This window comes from Microcebus murinus, chromosome 10 (genome assembly GCF_040939455.1).
Source record: "Microcebus murinus isolate Inina chromosome 10, M.murinus_Inina_mat1.0, whole genome shotgun sequence".
Classification (NCBI taxonomy): Eukaryota; Metazoa; Chordata; class Mammalia; order Primates; family Cheirogaleidae; genus Microcebus; species Microcebus murinus.
Genome location: NC_134113.1, coordinates 45,280,249 through 45,306,263, shown reverse-complemented (window position 1 = coordinate 45,306,263; position 26,015 = coordinate 45,280,249). Strand labels below are relative to the sequence as shown.

At 40.9% G+C, this 26,015-nt stretch overlaps 1 protein-coding gene across 1 annotated transcript in view; it reads left to right on the top strand.

The window, feature by feature from the left end:
* Positions 1-26,015, top strand: part of MYRFL (myelin regulatory factor like) — a 113,876-nt gene that overhangs the window by 72,068 nt on the left and 15,793 nt on the right. Inside the window, exons 15-19 of the mRNA XM_012788736.2 lie at positions 2,084-2,192; positions 2,955-3,064; positions 18,660-18,823; positions 19,811-19,874; positions 24,065-24,150. Of these exons, the coding sequence (XP_012644190.2) occupies positions 2,084-2,192; positions 2,955-3,064; positions 18,660-18,823; positions 19,811-19,874; positions 24,065-24,150 (533 nt within the window). The remainder of the gene's footprint in view (positions 1-2,083; positions 2,193-2,954; positions 3,065-18,659; positions 18,824-19,810; positions 19,875-24,064; positions 24,151-26,015) is intronic.

The following is a 26,015-nucleotide window of genomic DNA, read 5'->3' as shown; positions in this document are numbered from 1 at the left end:
AGGACCTGGCAGTGCAAGGCCAGTCAGGCTGGCACCTGACAGACTCCCTTTCTTCAATTCTGTTAGTGTCAGGCATTGGCCTGCCATTTCTTGCCTTTATTCCTCTTCTTATTTTTATTTTTTTCTGTTGAAGATTTTGGTTGCCTGTGATATGTCAGATACTTTGCTGGGCACTATGCAGGTCCTGAGAAGAGTATGACACAAACCTTAAACTCAGGAATGGAACTTTTACCAAAATGTATTGGTTGAATCTCCAGTGCCTAGGAGAGAGCATCTGGCATATAATAGCTACGCAAAAAATATGTGTTGAATGAGTGAAGGAGCTCACTGTGATGGATATATGCACAGGGCAACAAGAAATTGCAACTGTTCCTTTCTAGCGTGACCTGCAAGGTCCTCCCTGCTCTGGCTGTAACCTTTACAGTCTGGCAACTCCAAACTCTGCCTTGGTTGTGCAGATGTCAGCAGGGCATCTGCTGCCTCGGGGCTTGGTTCCTGGTGGTCCCTCTGCCTAGCATTCCTGTCTTAGTCTCATCCTTTCCACCCCCCTCTCTACCCTACATCTCTCCCTAATGCCTATCTTAAAGTTATTCATGTATTTAATAACCATTAGCTGAATACCTATCACATGCAAAGAATTGCACTAGAAAACCAGTGATATGGTGATGAACAGAAAACCTCAAATATGTCCTCACTTTCATGGAGTGCATATCCTCTAGGTGAAGACAGGAAATGAAGTTGACACTGTTAGTTGTCTGATAAGTGTGATGAACAGGTGCTATGAGCACATAAAGCAGAAGGACCCTTCCCAGTCTTGGTGGTCAAGAGATGCTTCTGGGAGGAAGGGATGTTTAGACTGGGGGAGGCAAAGGTAGGGGAAGTGATAAGGAAGAGCTTTCTGAGTCAGGGAACACAGCGTGTGCAAAAGCCCTGAAGTGAAAGGAGCAGAGCATGTTTGAGGAACTGGAACAAGCCTAGATCTCAGTCGGGCTTCCCGGTCTCTGGGACGTCTTCCTTTATGCTCCCCTAAGCTATTTTATGTACGAACTCGGAGCTGCCATGGTTCTTTGTGCATAATTCCCTCATTGCCCTGCGTTTCTTACGTTGTAATATAATCATTTGTGTTGTGTTTGTCTTCCTGGCTAGACCACAGACTTATAAAAGGCAATCATTTTTTAAGTCCCACCACTTAGTAATGCATGATATGTTGATTGGTAAATGTTAGTCAAATAAAAAAACAAATGAATGAATTGAACTACACTTTTGTTAACAGTAAGCTCAAAGTTATACTCCCGAATTAGTACCTGAAATACAGCTAGTCCATCTAGCCAGGTTAAGCACCAAGCCACCTTCTTCACAACCAGTCAAACTAGTGAAGAACTGAGAGCCCTAAATGATGGTGGGGTCTCTCCCGCCCCTCATGGAGCCGGTCAGGGAGGAGTTGAGAGCCACGACAGTAGTTTTCTTAAAACAACAACAAGCACTTTTGGTTCCTCTAACACAAGATGAATGCCCAGGCAGTATATTTTTAATTGCTAAGACCCCATTGGTTTCATGATCCAATTATATTCTAAAAGAAAATTTGGGGGACCTGCCAAGGGCTGCCAACTTTTTACTTGTCAGATAAAATTAACAAGAATTAATTCTGTTATTACCATCAATTTACTTTTAAAAAAACCCTCAAATTAAAGGGAACTCCTTTAATCCTCTTATGTGGATCAAACTCATTTAGCTTTGGGGAAAATTCACTTTATTGTCTTGTTATCATTTTGCCGAGACCCAGTGAAATTTGTTTGAACACTTGGTGACAGTTGGGAAGGCCTTTTACTACCTAAGAGCAATGCTCTCAAAGTAGGCTGCCCTGATGACCAGGGTGGGCTGGGGGAGGAGATTCATAGAGAAGGGAGAGGTGTGTGTCCGGAAGGACCAGCAGCTAGGTACCCTGGTTTGTGATCCACTTGCAGAAATTATCCCCGGCAAAATGTCCAGAAGCAATTCAGTGATGTCACTGGGTCACTCTGAGCATCGATTTGAATCGCAAATATCTAAGCGGGTGAAATCTGCTCTTCTTTAATTAAATTAGGTTGACACAAATGAACAGCTGAGAAGAATAGCCCAAATGAGAATTGTTGAATATGACTACAAACCTGAATTTGCATCTGCGATGGGAATAAACACTGCCCATCAAACAGGTACAGACACATGTTCCCTTTTTAATTTTGTATTGTCAACTATTAAAATTTTAATTTCCTCTTCATTTGGAGGTAGCATGCTATGGCATTTGACATCATGTTGGTCTGACTGGTTCTCTGTGCAACTTATAGCCACTAGAACAGAAAAGGTTAAAGAATTTCTGTGTCATCTTTACTCCATACCCCCACTCCTGTACCCCAAGCTGCAGGTGGAGGATTTTGGATATATAGTTTCTTGTCACTGGAGTCCTTTTGCTCATGGTATAGGTGTCCAGGGGCAGATGACAGCTTAATCTATATGAGGAGCAGTCTTCGGCATCCTGTGATGGAGAGATAAGGTAGCAAGGTAGGCAGGTCTATTAAGAGAAGGGGTAAGCAAGATGATTTTTATACCGCAATCCAGGAATCCTAAAGAAGGAATACTTAAGGGCAAAGTCCTCTTACAGGAAAATAAAGGAAATTAAGGTAATGCGCCACCCTTACTTCTATAAACTGGGATTTTAAGGTATTTACTCACCCATTCCAACATTTGGCCTGGAGTCTCAAAAAACTAGAGAAAATACAACTCTGAGTTTTAATCCTATAGTTGTTTTTGGCTCAAAATTCCTTCCTTGCAAATGCATTGTAGATCAAAGCAAAAGCTTAAAAGGGATGAATATCTGTTTTCAAATGTGGCTGTCAGTGATTCATTCTGATGTGGGGTTATGAGGATTTTCTCCTGGAAGGTCTTTGATTAAACCTGTTGGAGTGTTTTTTACGCAGGAATGATTGCCCAGGAGGTGCAAGAGATCCTGCCCAGAGCCGTAAGAGAGGTTGGTGATGTCACCTGTGAAAACGGAGAGAAGTTGGAGAACTTCCTCATGGTCGATAAGGTAATCACCGAATAGACGTCCACTGCTACACCTGTCCCCCCACGGATAGACCCCCTTCTGTGCGAGGGCAGTGGGCTGAAACATCTAACCCCTGAGCCATGGCGTGGGTTGGGATCAATTATCTCACAGTGATCACAAGCACCAAAAAGAAGTCCCATAAGTGAAAAGGAAAAAGGAATATGCAATAGTAAGAATTCGAGTTCAGCAGGTCTTATTGTTGGAGGAAAACTGGCATCGACTGGGAAAGTCTACGTAGCAGGAATGCACTTAAAGAAGGGTCACATCACGATACATACTGACGAGAAGTTTTGATTAGATTCCATCTTTAAAAATGAAACTAAAACCTACGAAAATGTACCTTATTTTGTGAAATATATAAATTATAATTAAGTTATAATTATACAATTATAAACTTAAATTATAATTATACAATGTGCTCCTTCCTAGAATGATTAAAGATTGACTAAAGTGTTGAATTTTTTTGAGAATAATTTTTTGATGAATCCTTATGTTTGACTTTTACAGTATCATCCTAAAGTGGGTCATTTCTTACAAAATATTCACGGGCCTCATAATTTTTTCCCAAAGGCCTGTCTTAATTCTTTGATATTCAAATCATTCTCTTTTGAAGGAGTGTCATCATGCCTGTAGATTAGCTTCTCATCACTTGGTAATGGATCTAAATCTGCCAGTTCCTGGCTTGTCAATGCTGTGTGTGTGATGTGAATAGTTCCTTGCTACCACGTACATCGATTCTGTGAACTCCTGCATCTTTTGCAAGGTTTGCAGATCCACTCTGCTGCTGATTTGCTTTACATTGCATTATTATATTTGATGCTGGGAGGAAAGACCAGTTGACATAGGGATTTTGTAGGCACGGGGAGAGATGTTTGAGTGGAGACTACGTAATAATTTGTCTTCCCAAACTTCGAAGCACACACACATCACTGGGGATCTTATTAAAATGCAGAGTCTGATTTGGCAAGAGTGAGGTGAGACCAGAGATTCTGCAGTTCTAACCCGCCTCCAGGTGATGCCAATCTTGCCAACTCCACTGGTCACAAGCCACACTTGGAGTAGCAAAGTAGAGTGTGCCTTTTCATGTCGGGCCCCTCCACCATCTTCTGCCTGCAAGCTGTTGTACCACAACACTTAGATAACCGGGTCTGGGAGGCTTGCTCAGCCCTGGGCTGCAGAGCTGAGTGGCAAAGTTTGATTTATTATACCCTGCTTCCCAGGAACACATATTCAACAGAAGAAATTCTTTGGTCTTTCTTACAGACCTAGGCTAGCACTTCACTTAAGAGGTATATCATAGAAATTTATTTATATATTTATTCTTCAGTATTTTTATTGTGATAAAATATACAAAACATAAAATTTACAACCTTAACCATTTGTAAGTGTACCACTCAGTGGTGTTGGATCCATTCACAATGTTGTACAGCCACCACCGCCCATCTCTAGAACTCTTTTCCTCTTGTAAAACTGAAACTCTGTATCCATTAAATAATAACTTTCCATTACCCGCCTTTCCCCAGGCCCCAGCAGGCATCTTCTACTCCTATGATTTTGACTACTCTAAATACCTCATTTAAATGAAATCATATAGTATTTGTCTTTTTTGTGACTGGCTTATTTCACGTTGCATAATGTCCTCAAGGTTCATCCATGTTGCAGCATGTGTCAGTTTCTTTCCTTTTTAAGGCTGAATAATGTTCCATTGTATGTCTATTCCACGTTTTGCTTATCCATTCATCTATTGATGGACACTTGGGTGGCTTCCATGATTTAGCCATTGTGAATAATGTTTCTATGAATGTAAGTGTACAAACATCTCTTTGAGGCCCTGTCTTCAATTTTTTGAGGTATGTACCCGGGAATGGAATTGCTGGACCATATGGTAATTCTATTTTTGATTTTTTGAGGAACCACTATATTGTTTTCCATTGTTATCATTTTATGTTCCACCCACAGTGCCCAAGGCTTCCAATCTCTCCACATCCTCACCAACACTTGTTATTTTCTTTTTTTTTTTCCTATAGTAGCCATCCTAATGGGTGTGAGGTGATATTTCATTAATTATTAATTAATAATTTAAATTTACATTTCCCTAATGATTAGTGATATTAACCATCTCTTTGTGTGTTTTGTGTCTTAAATTTAGTTTTTTGATCCATTTTAAATTAACTTTTGAATATGGTGTTAGGTTAGAGCCAGCCTCATCTTTTTGCATGTGGATATCCAGTTTTCCCAACACCATTTATTGAAAAAGACTGTCCTTTCCCCATTCAGTGATCTCGGCACTCTTGTAAAGATCATTTGATCATATATGTGAGAGTTTATTTTTGGGCTGTTCATTCTATTCCATTGGTCTATTTTTCTGTCTTTCATTTGTTTTTTTTTTTGTTGTTGTAGTTGTTGTTTTTTGGGAGGGGACACTTAAATGGGGGCTCTTGGGGTTACCCATCTGGTAGCAGCTATAACACTTCCTGATGTGGCCCTCCCCTAAAACACTCAGGAAAGAAGTGTTCCTGAGTGGTAATGTGTAGGTAATATCTGTGTAGATAATGTCTTCCTAGGGCCTTATGACTGTCATTATTCAGTCAAATAATTAGTTCTCCCTGTTTTCCCTAGTTTCTTCCCATTTTCCAGTTGAGTTGAATGGGAACAGTTGGCACTTTTAGCAACAGGAGTTCCAAGGTCACCTTCCTTCTAGGAGAGGCTGCAACCCAAGGTCATTCCCTGGAAGGCAAAGTGGGAAAGTGGGGAAAGTAGGGGTGGCATTCCTAATCCAGGTAGCTAGGTTCATGTGTTACCTGAGGAGAAAACTATGCCAAGGGAGCATTCAGTTTATAAATAAATAAAACTGACAGGGGTCCAGAGTGGAAAGTAACAGGACCTCGTATTGATACAATCTATGGAGATGTCACTAAGGCCACACTCACTTCCAGAATCTGTTAACACCAAAGCAGGTGAACATCTCCAAACTTTGATGATGCAGGAGAAGCCTGGCCATATTCTTGGGCTCACTTCTGAGATGGACTTCATGTGCTATCAGGTTATTAAGTATGAAATGTCTTATTTCCTTAAGTTAACTAATTTTGACAGTTGATATCTCTGACATTTCAGTTTGACACTTCTGGTTTTATTTTTGTTGTGAAGGTACATCCTCAGTCTTTCAAATGCGTGGTTTGGATTGTGACTATCTTTCAAAGTTTGTTTTAGAGCAATTTTGTGAAATCATGGATAAGACAAAAATTCATGTTATTTTTGAATATTAGTTCCATCGTGGACCCAATGCAGTTCAGACAGCTCAAAATATCAGCAGTGTTTGGGAAGGATGTGGCTAATGAACACCCAGTATGTCAGTGGTTTGAGAAGTTCTGTTCTGGTGATTTTAATTTTGAAAATGAGCCACATCGGTGACCTGAGACCAAGGTGGATAATAATGAGCAGAAAGCTGTAGTGGAAGCGAATCCATCTCAACCTATGTATGAATTGGCAGCAAGGTTTGACGTCACTATTACTATTCCAACAATATTGGACCATTGGAAACAAATGGGCAAGGTAAAGGAGCTGGATAGATGAGTTCCACATGAATTAAACACGTGTCAGAAGAGAAATCAACTCAAAGCTTGCCTTTCTTTGCTGTCACAATGAAGGTGAATCCATTTCTACACCATATTGTAACATGATGAAAAATGGACACTTTTTGACAACCAGAAGTGTTTGGTACAATGGTTGGATAAAGATGATGGGCTGAAACACAGTCTAAATCCAAATATTCATCAAAAGAAGCTGATGGTGTCTGTGTGATGGTCCAGCCCTGGTATTATCCACTATAGCTTCATGAAACCTGGTCAACAGATTACAGCGGATGTCTACTGCAACCAAATGGACAAAATGATGAGGTTGCTTGCGATTAAACACCCACGATCAGTTGATAGAGACAGGCCAGTCATCTTGCAAGACAATGCTTGACTACATGTTGCACAAACAATGCTACTCAAACTACCGAGCCTGGACTTGGAAAATCTTGTCATCTACTGTATTCACCAGACCTTGCACCAACTGACTACCACTTGTTCCAGGCTTTGGACCACCTCCTTTTTTCTTTTTTTTTTGAGACAGAGTCTTGCTCTGTTGCCTGGGCTAGAGTGCTGTGGCATCAGCCTAGCTCACAGCAACGTCAAACTCCTGGCCTTAAGCAATCCTTCTGCCTCAGCCTACTGAGTAGCTGGGACTACAGGGATGCCTCACCATGCCCGGCTGGACCACCTCTTGCAAGGAAAAGTATTCAATTCTCAACAAGCTGTGGAAAATGCCCTTTGTGATTTCATGGATACTCACTCTACAGGCTTCTTTGCTGCTGGTACATACAGACTGCTGTTAAGATGGCAAAACTGTCAGTTTAGGCACATACTTTGACTAATTGTACTGCTTCTTGTTTGAGATATGATAAACTGAACTTTGATTTGAAATTGGACATTTAATATTTAATGACCTAATTGTTTAACTCTCAACACTGAGATATCCCTCCTTTACATCATGAGAGCTTCACAGAGCATCTCCTTTATTCTTTCTCATTAAGAATGCAGGGACTGTGGCTCCTGCTGTCCTATGCTCTTTGTTAATTGTAAAATAAGCAAAATGTCCAGAGAGCTTCTTGCTTTCCTGGCCTCCTGCCCATTCATGTGGGCAGTGTGGTGGCTTTGATTGCTACCTCCAGCGTTCCTTGTCTTAGGGAAAACTTTGCCAGGGCTTTTTACACTTCATGTGCTACAGTAACTGGAAGCGATTAGATTAAGGTACAGTCTCTCCATTCTTCACTCCATTCCACTCCCATCTCCTAATCCTTTTCAAAAATAAATTTTCATTGAAGCTAAAATGCAAACTAGAAATGCTTATGAAAATGTCAAAATGTTGCTGTCCATGATTGCTATATCATTATCATTTCCACATGTGTGTTGCGACTTGATGCCAAAATAGGAAAAAGAATGTCTGGATCTTTATAGATGGTCCATGTAGCCAAAGTTGGAGATTAGTGATCTTTGCCAAAGTTGGTACAAGCAGTTTTTCTTTCTCCACTTATCAGGAGAGATGACTTTGCAAGATAAATTTCTCTGATCTGAGGTCATTTGCCTCTTATAAATTCTTCATGGTTTCTGTATGCCCCAGTGAAGGCCCAGTGACAGGGAGGTGGAGTGAGGAGCCAGGAATGATGCTGAGAGCAATCGGGCCTGTAGGCTGTGGGCATCATGGTCTAACCCTGAGTTAGACCAGTCGGGGGTTGGCCCCTTTGCTTTGTTCATCCATCGTCTTACTTGGCAACTTTTTGTTTCTGTGATTATTTGGGAGCAGGTGGTTACACATTTCTTGAGCATTGTTATTTAGGTGTGCTTGGTATAAGAAAATCCTACCCAATAAAATATAAGAACTGCCTGAAAGCAACTCACAACTGAGCCTAGGCAAAAATGAGGTGTGTCTTGTGAATAATTATTTCTTAGACAGTTTTTGGTTTTCTCTTTTTAAGATTGGATACTGTAAACCACACTACTATGGCTTAATATGTAGCTACTTTTGACACATTGATTCTATTTTTTTCAATCATAATGTGCCAGGAAATGTCTGCTTGAATCATGCAATGGCGAGTAACTCTTGGTTCCTGTCTTCAAGCAGCCGATAGTCTAGGAGGGAGATGATAAGACAGCTGCACAGGTAATAAATTCCCAGGTTACACTGTGGGAAGCTGTGGCTGCCATCAGTGCAGAGGAGGGAGCCAGGCAAGGCCCCCCAACAGGGGAAAGAGAGGGGAGGACTTGAGAGACCAGCGAGGGAGGACATTGGGGACTGAAGGTGTGGCCACGGGAGGACAGACGGCCTCTCAAACCTTCCTTTTTCTCACCCACAATATCCAATCAGACACCACTCCTCTTTTTCTTCCTCTGGCGGTATCTCTTGTGTATCAGTTCCCTTCTTTCTTCTCTTTATTCCTTCCATTTTTCTCCCTAACTATTATAATGACTTCCTAACTGACCCGCTAGGCACCAATAGAATTATCTTCCTTAAAAACCAAAACAAAACAAATCTCCGATCATAGGATCTCCCTTTCCCATGTTGGCTCTTCACTGGCTGCCAACTGTGACAACACCCCACAATCTGGATCAAATCTTCTCTTTCTCTTTCCTAACACTCCCACCAACTCCTCAACCCCACGACACCTTCGGTGCAGCCTGACGGAACAACGACCTTCTCACCTTTTCTCCAGTAAGCCGGCTCTTTCAGAGCACAGTGCGTGTCCTCAACCTGGAAGCCTTTGCCTCTCTCCCGGCTCCGCGCTGAAAGCTCCTGCCTGTCCTCCCCAAAGCCCCGAGTTTCCCTGGACGGCTGCCTTCCCTCGCTCTCCTGGGGCTCCATCGCTCCCCTGTGCAGACTCACAGGCACCTCCTGTCTGGGCCCTCCCGCGCCAGCCCTCTGCTCTGTTCCTCACACACCTGCCAAGTGCGTTTCTCCCTCCGGCTGCTTCATGGAGAGTTCCCTGCCCTAAAGACTCTCTTTCGATGATCTCATCCTTTGCGTCTCCTTGCCCAGGCCTTCCCTGACCAGCCCATCTGAAGTAGTCTCTGCATCACCTGGTTTCGTTCTGTTTGTCAGATTCAGGGCCACTGTGAGGGCGTATGGTGGCTTTGCACTAATTAGAAAAAGCTGCCCCTCTGGCCGAGGCAGACCCATCCGCCCCCTCAGCCGGGCGGGGCTGTGTGCTGCGAACAAACTGTGGGCTTGTTCCTAGCAGTCTGGAGAATATTTGTCCCTGACTGAAATATCTTGTTTATTTGCCCACTTCTTTGCCAATCTCTCCAATTAGTTGTGTGAGCACAGAAATCTGTAGTTTTCAAAACTATTTCTCCAATACTTTATTGAGGGCTTTTACTCCAGGGGCCCAGAGTGCAGTAGGAATTCCACAGATATTGGTAGAATGAATTAATGAATTCTGTGATGCCTTGGTTGATCTGGTTTCTATACTGCCTTAGGCCTCTGAATGTACAGTACATCTTCTCCAGCATTTATCACATTGTGTGGTCACTCTCTTTCCATTGTCTGTCTCCTCTAGACTGTGACGTTCTACAATCTGACTGTGAGGCCAGAGACTACAGCATCTGGTACATTGTGCACACTCCTGATAAGGACTTATGTTAATGCCTGAGTTGTAGACTCTCAAAGGAAGGGAGAGAAGTGGTTTTATTATTGTAAGAAAGTCTGAAGGAGAAGTGATTTTCTGGGGGAAAGATAAGTTCAATTTTGACTTGCTGTCAACTGAACATTCAGATGAAAATGTCTGGAAGATGACTGGAGTGTGGAGTTTGGGAGAGCAATGGGGACAGAAAGGAAGCTGCCACCATGGATGAAGATATTAATTAAGAAGGGAACGATTATGGACGTAGGTCACAGATTGGAAGCCTGTGGTTTTAGCCTGGCTGGCAGACATTTTTTTTTTCCCCTCATGGTATTTTAAAAACTTTTAAATTTTTTGCCTATGTTTAAAAATTAGGAGATTTTCATACAGATATCAGATTTCTGCCTCCCTTGAAATATTGGAAAGTCAGGGTCCAGGGTGCTGGGGGTGGCTGTCTCAGGTGGCGCTTCGTGTGCCCTCACATCACTGTTTCCTGTCACCTGCCTGGCACTATGGGCTTTTGAGTTCATATAGAATGAGAAGGAAAAAGGACCAAAGCAACACCTTGAGAAACACACCCAGTTCGGGCCTGCAGAGCAAGAAGAGGACATGTGAGCGCTGAGAAGATTGGGTGCAAGTAGGAGACCATGGGGCAAGCATGGTGTCAACAAGTGAGCAAAAAGGACCAGTAGGGAAATGGGAGGAGACAGGTGAGACAGGAGGTTCTCCCTGGGTGCACAGCAGGAGTGGGGTGTAGGAGGCACACAGAGTTAATTTTACAAAATACCGCCTAATTGCTGGTCATTTGTAATTTATAATAGCAGCTCATGAGACTTGCTGTTTCTCTATATCCTCATCAACACCTGGCATTATCAGACTTTCTAAATTTCACAATCCTGATTGAGGTAAAGTGGCATCATATTGTTTCAATTCGCCTTTCTCTGATTAGCATTAAAGTTGCACATCTCTTTCTCATGTTAGCTTTCTCATGTTAGCTTTAGGTTTCTCCTTCTATGAATTGTTTTGGGTCTTTTTCAGGATGAGAATAGAACTTTCCACTTGACTCTTATTTTATGCTTTCTCACTACTCTCAGAATAAATCTAATATACCAACTCTATGGCAGCAGCTTAAGATAGTGACCATTATTTTCTATTTCAATGCCTTGTTGTCTTTCTTCCCAGTGCTAATTACAACTTAAAACTATATTATTTATTTGTGGTTTACCTGTTGGTGGTCAATCTCCCCCATTAGAAAACACACTCCATGAGGGCAGGGCCCCTGTTTGCTTTATATAATTGTTTAATCCCTGCACTTAGGAGAGTGTCTAGCATAGCACACAGGTGCTTAATACAGAATTATTGATTCTTTTCATTAATTGAATATTGAGCCATGTAGGAACTGAGTAGGCTCTGGGGAGTCACAGGACAAAGTTGCTGCCTCCAAAAGGAACTCACTGGTCACCTGAGAAGACAAGAAATTAAATAATTACAACTGTGACAGGGGCTAGTTTAACTGAAAACTCATCTCAGTCAAAGGATTCAAGCCCTCTCCACAGAAGATTGCACTTAAACAAAAGTAACAAAAATTAAACGAGAATTCTAAGGCAAACAAACAAGGGCAACAATAATACACACAATTTTAAGCACTTTTATGAATTTCATGCCCTTCCCATGGAAGGCAGAACATCAAAACGTGCCACCCAGGGAAATGAGCCCAACAGTTACTCTTTGCAAGAGAAATATCCATGCAGGGAAGCCTCTCCCCCAGGGACCCATTGAAAACTCAGCTGGAAGCCTGAGCTTCCACACCATCTCAGCAGCCTGCTTTTCTGGTTTTGGGATTCTATTCTTTGAAACCCCTGTCAGGGCCTGGTGAGCTCTCCACAAAATAAACTCTTGGACAAAGATCTAAAGCTGAGTTTATTCAAAGCCCAAACAATTGCCAGACACACCCATTGGCCAAGACAGTTTTGCTCCCCTTGGCAATGATTTTTACAATGCTTAAATTACAGGCTGTTTTATTCCCACGATTTTATTATAAAACATCAGTCCATGCAACATCAGATGCATCGTTCACCACAAGGAGAGATTTTCAAGTCTGCGATGCTCTCTTACTGGGAAAGAAATAAGGGCCCATTTCATCTTTGAGAAGCGTTCTTTGCCGTCGGGCTTAGCTACCCTCATTCAGTGTTGTTGAAAAGAGGACAAGTTGTCATGCCCAAGGAGAAGAGAAATCAACTCCTCTGCCCCGCAGCGCCTCCATGTTGCAGGCTCGTTATCTTCAGCTGCCAAGCTGTGTTCTGCAGAGTCCACAGGCTTCCTCGGGTGGGGGTGCAGGCGCAGGGGGAACTTAAGGGATTTCGTCTGTTTCCTGATCCAGTCCTCTCCCGAAAAGGAAAGGACCAAACTGGGGTTGTTGGGTATAATCGAACCACTAGTCGATGGCGCTGAAGGTGATAAACACTAATGCCTGTTTAATTCACCCACATTTCTACGTGCATTTTCTAACACGGAAAAGGAATTTGGACCTTAGTTTTTTTACTTTTCCAACAGAAGTCTCGGATAAAAGAATAAACTGGCAATTGGTCCCTCTTTTCATTTCACTAGAGAGCAGCACTACGATCTCTCAATGCCTCATGGCATGAACCAACTCCGTAAGAATATTCATTCATTTAACCACTTCGGTGCAGCGCTCACCGGCCAAGAAACCTTGCCACAGCCGCACTCACGGTCCGCACGATAGTCTGTGCTGTGCATTGACCACGAATCCGTCTTGCTCTTGTGTGATGAGGAAAGCTTGAAAGCACTGAAAGCTTGTTTTACTTTATAGGCAGCTTTTTACTTGTAAAGTAAATCAGAATAGGTAACATATACATATATGTTTTCATTACGTTATTTTTAAATGTTCACAATTTTATTTTGATAAATGAAAAATTAGAAAAGCCATATCATGGTCATCGGCTAAAGTCGATGCTCGGTTCATCTGTGGCTATCGACTATAGTCGATGCTCGTACCGAAGTGGTTTAATCATCAGATACGTACTGAGTTACAACTCTGCGGGAGAACCAAGTGTGGATGAGATGTGAGCCCTGTCCCTGGTGAGCCCACTCTCCAGGTGTTTATAACATAGGTAAATCCGACACCAGGTGTAAGGAAGGCGGGACAGGTGATTCAGGTGGAAGCAGCTGCACGTGCTAGGTGCAGAGACTAGAGGAAGTGCGCAATGTTAAGGGAATGGATAGAGATGATGAGAGCATAGAGCGTGAAGGGGACTATGGTGAGAGATGAATATTAGGGACCCACTCTAAGCTAGATAATAGCTCTGATTTCACAAATGCCTCCCTGTTGTTTTCATGTGCACATAAAATTGCCAAACTGCCCCATGCGTCCATTTAGAAAATATGCTCATTCTGTCCATGTGTATACTGGCCCCAAAGCAACTCTTTCAAACACTGGGTAAAAGATCCTTGGGTGATTTGAAGCAGTTGTCACTTTTTCCTCCATGGTCTCATTAGCAATTTTTGGTGGCAAGCTGGTTTAATCATTTTTACATTGTGTTTCAGCTGAGGTAGTGGGCCCCATTTAAACTGTTAATAGCTGACAGAGTCGAATATTAACTAGGTTCAGTTACAAAATTGTCCTTAACCAAGGGTGGGTATCAAATGGGGAAACTTTTCAAAATGCCCTGGCCTATACCCATCTCAGCCCTAATGAATCCAAACCTCTACATGGAGTCTGGATTCCTAGTTAAAAACTGCTCATACAGACCTTATCACTTGCATAGAAAAAGATATTTTTAGAAAATGCTAGAATATATTTTTGAACATATTGCTACTGACTGCAATGTGATGACGGAAGACAGAAGTCAGAACTCATAAGTATTTTAGTTAAGAGTCATCCCCTAAAACATGTCCCGGAAATTTACTTTTTGGTCATTTTCATTAGATCTATAAAGTCAGGGCCAGCCACAATTATAATCAGGAAGGTAGTAGTAAATTTCCTCTCCAGATTTATTTCCTCTTGAATAAGAAAACATATGAATTATCTCCTTGCCTGTTGGACCTGGAAGATATATGGTGCTAGCAAATTTGATTTGGAGACATTAGAGCTGGCTTTTTATCATTATTGACAAGTAACCAGACAATTGCAGGCATTGCTCGTGTGGCATGAGGCAGTATTGGAAGTCCTGTCGGGAAAGACATTGCAGAAAGAACTTACTGTGGTTTAGAGTAGACTTTATCATCATTCTCGATAGTCTGCTTTGGTTTGGGCTAACCCATAAGTTAATGTAGCAATCAAACATTTTTACAAAAGAAAAAGCAGCCAGTTGCCAAGAAAAAAAAAGTATAAGTAGTGCCAATGAGGATGGAGAGAAATGGGTCGATGTGGGAGACTTAGGATGTGGAACTGACAGCACACTGCCTGTTAGATTGCCTGCCGGGAGCAGGATGTGGGAAGGGGTCAGAGAGGCCATCTGGGAATCTGTTTTGGACTGCCGGGCAAATAACAACCGGCCGCGTGCTCTGCTGTAAACAACACAGCTATAATTATAGTACAAGGCTCTCTACAGAGCAAACGTAGTAAATAATCAGGTAACATTTATTATGATTTAGAATCATAGAAGGCTATTTTTATCTTCATGATTTCTGTTCATTTTTATTAAAACAAATTTAGAAGTAAAGGAAAACCTGCACTGAGATTAGAACATTTAGAAGGGCTTTTGTCAGGAGTTTTTATTTCTGTTTTGTGCTTTTTAAAAACTATTTTTAATGAAAAATTTAAGCATACACAAAATAAGAGAGAAGAGTAATGAAGCTCCATGTATGCCTCACTCAGATCTCACTGTTATCAATTCTTGTCCAGTCTTATTTTATTTAAATCCCTCGCCAACTACCCTCCCCCACCAACTGGATTGTTTAACGCAACCTCCAACATCATACCATTTCATTGGAGGTACTTCGGTATTTTTTTTTTTTAGAGAGAATGACTGCCACTTAAAAACTGAACCATTATACTATTATCACACATAAAAACTTACAGTAATTCTGTATTATCATCAAATCCAGTTGGTGTTGAAATTTCCCCAATTGTTTTCATGTGTGTGTATATAACAAAGAAACAGATATATGGGTATGGTTTTAGCAGTCATTGAGGATTATTGCCTAGGTGATGTTTCCTTAGGGGTTGGAAAATAGTAACACTCTGTCATTTCTTCTTTACTAATTCTCTGGAATTCTTCTAAAATGAAGAACTTTCGCTTATCAAATATGTAAATTATGTATAGGACAGGCAGGATAAAACTTGATTTTTTTCTTTATTTACAAGTTTTCAGAAAAGTGAGTTGAACACCTAATATTCTCTAAATGTAGCCAATAAAATATTTTAAAAATTGAATAGAAATTGGATGCTTTTAAAACACATTTGATTCTTTGATAGTCCTTTGATGTCCTATCTTTGGCCAATGGGTATTTCTTCAGCGAGCTCCTGGAGTCATTTTGACAAAATTGTAATACTCTGTGATAGCTTCCTTGTTTTCTCAATATAAGATATTCCAAGTTCATTTCATACATTTCCTATTCCAAACCTGGAAGGGTCCTGGTTCCTTTCAGTGGGAATGGTATTATTACTTAGAGACAACAATGAATGTTGTTCATCGTTAGTAGTCCGTTTTAGTAGACATAGCTAGAAAATGTTTTTTTCTTTTTTAAAATAGAATGTATCAGGATTTCACAGCAGTATTTCTAATCTAAATTTAGCTTTGCTAGGTTTTTACTTATTGTCTTGATTTTATATTTCTTTTCTTAAATGCTAAAAATATTGGTTTATAATACTATTAACTTAATTTTGTATTTGCTTTATCCAATTATGTGTGTGTGTGGTATGTGTGCATGTGTAATCATCATTATGATTACTAACAATATGATCATTGAAAAGTTTAGGATTTCTTTGTTGGTTATTTTTGTTTCTTTGTGTTTGTCTTTAGAATATATTCCTCTAGGAGTAAATAGTCAAATTACTGTTCTTTGAAGTCATTTAAAATAAATCTTCTCTGTAAGGTTAAACCAGAAACTCCATCCCCAGTTAGGTTCATTTGCTTTATCTTGTTTTTCATTTTTAAGGGATACTTTTCAAGTTTGGTTTATATTTTATAATTATTTAAAATATTCACATTGTTCTAAAGGCAAATTTATAAAACAAGGTATATTCAGAGAGCTTGGCTTCTACCCATTTTGTCCACCTTGTTTTTTCTTCCCAGTATGTGTAATAATTTTAAATTAGTTTTGGCTTATCCTTCATTTTTTTTAATGTAAGAAAATATGAAAATATTTTTGTATTCTCCCTTTTTCTTAGAAAAAAGGTAGCATATTATACACACTCTCTTGCACCTCTGCTTTATTATATCCTAAACTTTGTTCCATAATGGTATATAGAGATATTCTTCATTTCTTTTTATAGTTGTGTGGTTTGCTGCTATGTCAATGTGCCATCGTTTATGATCAATTCCCCTATTGATGGACATTTGAGTTGAAGTCCATCTTTTTATTTTTTACCTTTTACCAGGAGATCTATGGACTAGATTTCTAGAAGTGGGATTACTGGCTCAAAAATAAAAACATATATAATTTTGCTCAATATTGCTAAATTCTACTCCAAGTGGCTTTATCAATTTGTGTTCTTTGGATAGATTTTGAAATATATCTGGTAAGACTTCAGGAATAATATAGGGTTTTCTGATTACTTTTGAGAAGCCAATATGGGGATTTTTTTTTTTTTTCTGGTAAGTTTTCTTAAAGAAAGCATAGGTCTCTAAGATCAAGCTTTTGGGCATTTTGCTCCCCAAATAGGAAGGCTTTCTGTTTTCCTAAACTGCTAACCCATTGCACCTTTCAATTCATTTTCATCCATTCTTACTGAGCATTTCTTATGGGCAAAAGCATGTGCTAAATGGTGGTGAGATACACAAATGAATCAACAAAATGAATCAACATAATTGCTGCCCTCCACAAACTCACGATCCCGGTTGGGAGACAAACACATAATATCTGACACAAGACAAATGGCCAAGTGATCAAATTGCTTTGAAGACATTGTATAAGAGAGTAGGGCCCTCTGACCAGTGGTCTCTGGGGAGATCCTCGGTACAATGAGGTTTGAACTGGCCTTGAAAAAAGCCATTTGTATCAGAGCTAACTATTACAATAAAGACTCAGACATGGGAGAGTGCAGGGTGTCAGAGGACTGCATTAGATCTATTTAAGAGAGTCTGCCAATGTTTCATGAGACATACCTGTCTTTAAACTGCATAAACTAAGCCTTAAATCTATGCTGTTCTAAGTGATTGTTTTTCAGTGTTTGAAACACTCAGAGCTTTGGATTGGGTGATGAGAATCTCAAAGACACACAGCCCTCGGTTTGACCCTTAACCACAAAACAGTTTCTATTGACCTTGAACTCATCACTTTACATTAGTAGACCAGCCTCTGTGAGATTCTGAGAGTGCTGTGGGATTTTGAACTTTGTTTACAAATAAACAGAGAGAGGGAAAGCAGAGGATTAGTCTTGGGGTTGGGGTGTGAATTGACCAGAGCTTTCCAGGGTTTTTGCTATGGCTAAGAGGTAAATGCACGTGTTCATGTGACCACTGATGTGTGTGGGTGAGGAAGGGTACAGCCTGGACTCCTGGCTTTGGTTGGTTTCCCCTTTCTTTCTCTTTCTGAAATGTCAGTGACTTTTTCTGAACAGGAAGAACTATGTACTTTCTGTTTTTTAATTTTGCTTGGAAGTTAGGCTGAAATATAAACTGAACATGACAGCTCCTGGAATGTTTGAGCAGAAATTGACATCTCAAGAATTATCCTTTCAGTTATAGATGAAGAAACTGAAGCCCAGAGAGGTTATTATGTTTTGCCTGAGATCTCACATTTATTACTAGTATGTGGCAGTATTCAGAGAAAAAAGCCAGGTGTTTCTTCCTCCTTCACCTGAGCAATTTGATGCACCTTTTGCCAGGGAAAGCTGGAGTCATTTCTTACGGAGATCTGGTGATGAACACACAAATCAACATTCAGAAGCCTGTTCTTTCTGTTTATGAGTTTTAACTATAGCATAATGGCAACTGAAAATAAATCTTTGGATTCCAAACTCAACAGTGTCCTTCAGCTCCATTTTTGAGTTACAAGGGCATATTTCCATTTTATTGCAAATTGAGCAGAAGCAGTTTTACTACACTGCCAGCGGTTTGGCAAGACCTCTTTAAGTTTCAAACCTCTGCAGATTTATCTTGAATGAACTTGAGGATGTGTATGCATATAACCATTTACAATGGTGTATTCCAACTGTCTTTGAATGGGCTATGGACAGCTCCCTGGTGGTCTCAAACTGTAAATTTATGCAGTCCATATGATTTTTCTTTTTAGGACCAGATCTTTATGGAAAATGTAGGTGCAGTGAAGCAGCTCTGCAAACTAACTAACAACCTTGAAGAAAGAATAGAAGAGTTAGAAATATGGAACAGAAATCTGGCCAGGCTAAAGCGGCTCAGTAGCTGGAAGTCCTCAGCCAGTGAAGCAAGCTCAATCAGGTACCTCTAAGATCTCCATAGAAATTTGGAAAAAGGAGAGAGTGGGCTCTTTCTGAAATGAGATTGATCTAAATGGTCTTTTTTTTTTTTTTTTTTTTTTTTTTTTGTGAGACAGAGTCTTGCTTGTTGCCCAGGCTATAGTGAGTGCCGTGGCGTCAGCCTAGCTCACAGCAACCTCAAACTCCTGGGCTCAAGTAATCCTTCTGCCTCAGCCTCCCAAGTAGCTGGGACTACAGGCATCCGCCACCATGCCTGGCTAATTTTACATATATATATATATATATATATATATATGCCAATTAATTTCTTTCTATTTATAGTAGAGACGGGGTCTCGCTCTTGCTCAGGCTGGTTTCGAACTCCTGACCTTGAGCAATCCGCCCGCCTTGGCCTCCCAGAGAGCTAGGATTACAGGCGTGAGCCACCTCGCCCGGCCTAAATGGTCTTTTTGATGAAATGACGACCATTATTACTTTTGATAATGAAGTCCCTATTTTTCTTTTAGAGTATTTTGGAACATAATTGCCTTAGTGGATAACTTTCTTATTTTCTCTGTTGCTACTTTAAAAATAAACAAAACTTGAGGCATCTGTTTAATAACAGTTGTTATAGGAAGTGCTAAACTTTAGCAAAAGGGTAGCTTCTCCTTTAATGAGGAGAGGTGGCCATTTCTAAATTTAGAAAACCATGTTTGGTCCTCAGGGAAAAAAACTTCATTATTTTTTTTATTGCTTAAGGAGGTAAATGCTCATTTCCTGGGGTCTAGTTTTGAGAAAAAGAGAAATGTAATGTTTAGTGCATTCATTTATGCTTACTAAAATTCTTTTCCACAAAAGAAACCCTCAATCACCTTAGCTTTTCCTTTTTCAAATTATCACTGTATTACAAAAGAAAGTCATACAGCTGTGTTGGTGACAGCCTGGGCTTTTGTCATATCACTCCTGGAGAGGTTTGTGAGTAGTAACCAATTCTCTCTCTCTTTTAAAGCAAATTTAGCAGAGCTGTTAGTGCATCTTCTCCAAGAAGAGCCATTCACAAAAAACCCAACAAGGTAAATGGACAAACTTATGATGAAAAGATATGACGTTTTCTATTAAAAAGTTTTTACAGAAATTGATCGAGATTTTTTTTCTTATTTATTTGTTGATATATTCCCTAGTTTTCATCCTTATGCACTACAAGTATTTAAATATTAACCTTTTGATAGACGTCAACTGGTGTTTTAAAGAGCGGAAGTTTAGGAAAATGAGTACAGAACATGTCGATTTCATAATTATCTGCCAGTTTTGTTTATATTGCCTCATCAGATGAAATTCGTTGGCTCCCACATACACATGGCCCTAGGCTGCAAGATCTGTGTGTTTGCCATGACCCCATCTTATCTTTTGCTTCAGAAAATACCAAAGGAACTTGAATTAATCCTTAAATCCCCTGTTTCCCTTTGATATTGAATACTAAATATGCAAATGAAATAACAGGTATTCACTTACTCGCGAAGGTTAAAGTATGATAGTTTTATTGATGAATAAAGAGAGCTTTTATTAAGTAGGATAACATTTACAGTAAAAAGTGAAGGTTAATCATTTATGAACTTGAAGGACAGCTTCTTCATAACAGAGAAGCGTCAGTAAGGGAGAATTATCTCAGAATATTAACTATTAATAGAATGTATGGTCCATGAGAACCATACCCTGTGTCTGCCTTCTTCAGTCTTGTGTCGCTGAGAACTAGTACATAGTAGGCACTCAAGACATATTTGTCAAATGAATGCATGATTGGAGAGCCCAGCCTGCAAATATTCCCTGAAGCCTCACAATTTTTTTTTTTTTGAGACAGAGTCTCGCTTTGTTGCCCAGGCTAGAGTGAGTGCCGTGGCGTCAGCCTAGCTCACAGCAACCTCAAACTCCTGGGCTCGAGTGATCCTTCTGCCTCAGCCTCCCGGGTAGCTGGGACTACAGGCATGCGCCACCATGCCCGGCTAATTTTTTTTATATACATATCAGTTGGCCAATTAATTTCTTTCTATTTATAGTAGAGACGGAGTCTCACTCTTGCTCAGGCTGGTTTTGAACTCCTGACCTTGAGCAATCCGCCCGCCTCGGCCTCCCAAGAGCTAGGATTACAGGCGTGAGCCACAGCGCCCGGCCTTGAAGCCTCACAATTTAAATTAAAAACATTAAGTGGTTCAGTGTCTTGGGCATGTGGACACATGGTGGGGACTTACACAGGACTTAAAGAGCATCCATTCAACTCAGAGACCTCCTGCTGTCACTGTAGAAGGCCTGTGGGAGGCAAAGATGAGTCAGATGCGGTCTCTTCTCCCAAGGAATTTCAACACAGCCAGGGAAGATTAGAAGAAAATACAAAGCACAGTTGTACCTGGATGTGATAAATGTTGCAGAGGCTCAGAGCATGCAGGAGTTTTGTGAGAGCTGAAACTTAAAGGAGGAGTAGGCTTTGGCCAGACAGCAAAGGAACTGCAGGAGAGGTTCAGACAGAATGGCATAAACAAAGCTCTGGGAGCTGGAACTGGCTTCCTTAAAGGATTAGGTGGGAGTTGGGTAGGGAAGAAAATGGATGATAAGTCTGGAAATACAAGTTAGGCTCCGATTTCCTGGACCATCAGGCTATGGAGTTCATTTGATAAGCTATGACCTTTTGAATCATAATAATAATCTCTAAGTTGTTTAGTTTCCTTTTTTTTTTTTTTTTTTTTAATCTTCATAGGCAGAAAAAAGGAGGCAGCATAGCATTGTGGTTAAGAGCCTAGATTCTGGAGCCAAATTTTTTGGTGTTGTTCAAATCCTCGCTTTGTGATTTATTAGCTGTGTGATCTTGGGTGAGGAATTCAGCCTTTTTGTGCCTCCCTTTTTCCATCTCTAAAATGGGGATGAGAAAAGCACTTGCCTCATAGGGTGGTTGAGGATTATTGTGAGGATTAAAGAAATTAGTATATGTAAAGCACTCAAAAGGGTGTATGGCACATAAGAAGTCCTGGATAAGTGTTCAGTGTTATTAATGTTTCCAAACTCACTATTTCAGTGATTCTCACACTTTGCCATATGCCAGACTTGTCCAGGGAGCTTGACAGAGTACAAATAACGGAAGTGTTTGCTCCCTCTGTGCTGTCTTGGTGGGAGAGCTCAGCTCTTTCTGTGAGGTTGATTTTTTCTGCCATGCCACCACCAGGCTCTTAGGTGTCCTGTGTTCCTTGGGACCTCCATGGCTCACTGGGTCACTGCAATGCTTGTGTGTGGGTGGTGTGGGTGTGGGTGTGGGTGGTACTTTGGGGTTGGATGGGGTGTTTATGAGCAAAGTGCCTGCTGTGGGCTGTTGATAGGCATTGCTAGAATGTAAGCCTGGCTGGGCCCTGCCTCGACTTCCACACAGCTACCAATGCTGGCCAACATGGTGCTCATTCTGAAAGAAGGTTGAGATCTCCTGCTCCCGCTCTCATCCAATACATAGGGCTTCTCTTCCTTCCTCTCTTTCTCCATCTCTAAGAGGCAGGTGGGTGATTACTCTTATATGTAGGGATCAGAGTGAGGTGGGAAGGGTTCAAGTGAGAATTCACTGAGTATTTGGAGGAGAAGGAGAGAGAGAGGGAAAGAACAAACATGGATAAATACTTTTCACTATTTTACCTCTTACGAATTTCCAGCCCCCACCCTACCTCCAAATTTCCCTACCTCTGAATTTCCAGCCCGCACCCTACCAAATAAAACCTATTGAACCAGAATTTTCCAGGACATTTAAACTTTTAACAAGCTCCATAGTAAGTTTATGCAAACCTGAATTTGAGAACCATTACACTGTTGAATGGCTCTACCCAATAACTCTGAAAAATAAGCTGGCATTATTTAATATTCCTATTTTATTGATATGGAAAATGAGGATCATGACATTTAGATAACTTTAGGACTCAACTTCAAGTCTGACTCCAGGTCTTAGGCCATTTCCCTAAATTAGGTCAAAGGATTTAGAGCAAAAGCATGGAGATTTAAAATAATCCAACAGCTGTAGGGGGTAGGTTGAAGGGGGAAGTGCTTGTCCTGAGACTAATACTATTTAAGTCCAACCGATTCAATAAATTTCAACAAGTTCATTCTCTGTACAGCACACTATTTAGGACATCCTCAGAACAGTCTAGTGAGACATAGGAACAGTATAAACCATTGACTTCTTGGTAATCAGAGTGGCTTCCAGCTGTACTTATGGATGACTCAGCTACAATAGCCCTAAGGGTTTGCATACTTGTTAGGAAAGGTGTAGCTCCCCCCAATGAGACATTGAAGAGCATTTCCTTTAGTCAGATAATCAGCCCAAGAAATTAAATCAAAGACTAGTTTAAAGCTGTTTCTTAATTACCACCAAACTCTAATACCCTTCCGACCAAAAGCATGATTCTACCCTGTATCCCTAGAAGGAAGCAAACAGAATACCCCCTATTGCATTCATAGGAAGCTCATATTTAAGGAGCACCTTATTTAAGTGGGCAGAAAACCTCTCTTATCTCTTCAGCCAGATTCCCTACCAATTCCACAGCTATCTGTCCTGGAGCTCTTGGCCCATTCCCCACAAGCAAGTTTTTACACCAATATGTATCAGTACTCAAAGTTTGTCTCACTCACATCCTAGAGAATTTTCATATCTTTTGTAGTGTTGTACATAATAGTGCTCAATAAATATTTGTTCAAAGAATATAAGAATAGATAAGACACAGGCCCAGAACTGTCATTATTATAACATTGGTTTCCAATGTTATAATAATTAAGGAGTGCTTAGTGGAGTTAAAAATATTTTCCATGGTTTGTCATGATCCCTGAAATTCTTCCATGAGAATTTATTCCTTCATGTCTTGAAGATCTTTCGATTTTCAAAAGTATCCTGTTAAAAGAGATGGACATCTGAGTTCTGACAGCATCTTATCTCATAGGTTTTATTCTCTCATAAAACTTCAAGAGTATGTGCCAAATGAATGGCACAGACCATTGCCCTGCAGGATATCAGGAAAAGAGAATCTGTAGCCCGGAGTATCAAGGAAGGGGAGGGATGTAAGGTAAGTTTAGGAAGAATGTTGTTTCCAGAGAGAGGAGGAGGGAGATGTAAACTGAAGCAAGCTCTGGAACCATCCATCCCAAGAGAGCAGCAATGATTCCTACTGGGAGCAATTCTTCAGGCTTGCTTCTCACAGTTAAAAATCACTAATTTATCATTGCTCATTATTGAACCTTTTTATAGGTTTATTTTTCAGGAAAAAGACGGTTGTGTCCTAACTGGGTTTTCCAGACCTTGGTTATAACTCTAATTGCTGTGATGACATTTTGGTAAGAAAAACTTCAATGTTGTGTTATGTCAAGCTCTTTTTTTTCCTTTCCATCTTTCTCTCCTCACATATGAACTGGGGACTGACCTTCTATTTACTTTGAAGACAAGAGGCCCTTTAGATCAGGCACTGACCTTTGATAGCTCAGAGGTGAGGAAACTCTTTTTAAACTTACCTTTTGAAGAAAAGAACACAGGCTTTCTGCACTTAAATGTGAGATGAAGGATGATTTTTTTCTCAATCCACTGCTGTGTTTTAGCAGCAAACGGTGCCTTCTGTGTGTGTGTGTGTGTGTGTGTGTGTGTGTGTGTGTGTACGTGCACATCTTTCCTAGTTTTACAAATAATGTTCTCAGATTCTTTGTTTTCCTTTCTATCTACTTGGGAGAAAGAGTGAGCAGGAAATCAGGGACAATCCACTCTCCCCTGGCAACTCATATTTATTAGGATTCTTCTGGATTCTTCAGTGAAGACTTTTTACCAACGGACACCAAGACGTACAATACGATGAAATTGTAGCCAAATCTACTAAGCAGTTAAACCAAACAAATAAAGTAAGGAGGACAGTATTTGCTGTGCAAATTAGGTAACTTTTGACACCATCCCTCCTCTGCACAGAGGTGGGAATCATGCCTCGCTAGAACGCAGGGCCCTTCCTCAGGCCTCTGGTCTTTGGGATCCCACTACTGCTGGGATGCCCCCGGCCCTTGGGCCCTGCTTATCTTGTCTGTCTTCTCTAGACCTTTGCACACACCTTTCTTGTCTAACTCTCCATATCGTGACTGCCATGTTTATCCCTGAAAAAATGCTTTTTAAAACTGGCTTCTGGGCCTTATCTTAGGTGAGACAGTCTTTCTCAGAGGCAAAGCAATCGATGGTGCCAAGGCGCTGCTTGTTCCTTGCTCTACGCAGCTTCCTCTCTACAGAAGACAGTGGGGTCTCTGTGCCCTTCTCTCCCCTCAGTGTTTTCACTTTTGACTTGCTACTGACCACTATAGGGAGATGTCCAAGTATTTGACGCCACCACGCAGAATTTGCACTTTCCTCACTTTCCTAAATGTGCTTATCTTCTTCTGCTGGGATTCCCAACTCAGGAGTGTTAGAACCTCTACCTTCAGCAGACACACTGAGTGTTCTCTAGAGCTGTGGTTCCCAACCCCCGGGCCGTGGCCTGGTACCAATCCGCGGCCAGTTAGGAAAAGGGCCACGTATTACCACCTGAACTCCATCCCACGCACCCCCAGCCCCATCCCTGGTCCATGGAAAAACTGTCTTTCATGAAACTGGTCCCTGGTGCCAAAAACGTTGAGGACCACTGCTCTAGAACATTCTCTAGAGAAATAGATTCCCAGCACAGCAGAAAGGTATGGGACGTCTAATTGTAAGGTGAAGAGACTGCTTTTTAAACGTGCTTATCAGATCTTATGATTTTCAAAATTGTTGACCACTAAGAACATAAATGAGAGGTGTTAGGCTTATTATCTTGTTTTGCTTGTGGTATATCTGAGAAGGGTCAAAACCAGAGTTTGCTCCCAAATATGGGAGCAGATACCTATTTCATCCTATGGTTCTGCAAGTGTCTGGGCTATGCATTGAGGCAGATGCCAGAGACAAATCTGAAAGAGTATTTAAGGGTTAGTCTGAAGAGATGGAGAGTGGGAGATGTGAGAGCACAAAGAAGGGGAGACTGGACCACACACAGCAAACAGTCACCAAGGTGACACTGTAAATTCCGCCTGACGGCATCTTGGGGGCTTAGCGTCACTTCTCCTGGGCTGGGCTGCGCCTGCTGGGCAGTAACCAGCTGCTGCTGAGAACGCTTTGGGAACTCACCCTTTATGAGTGGAATTCCAACGTGTGGCACATT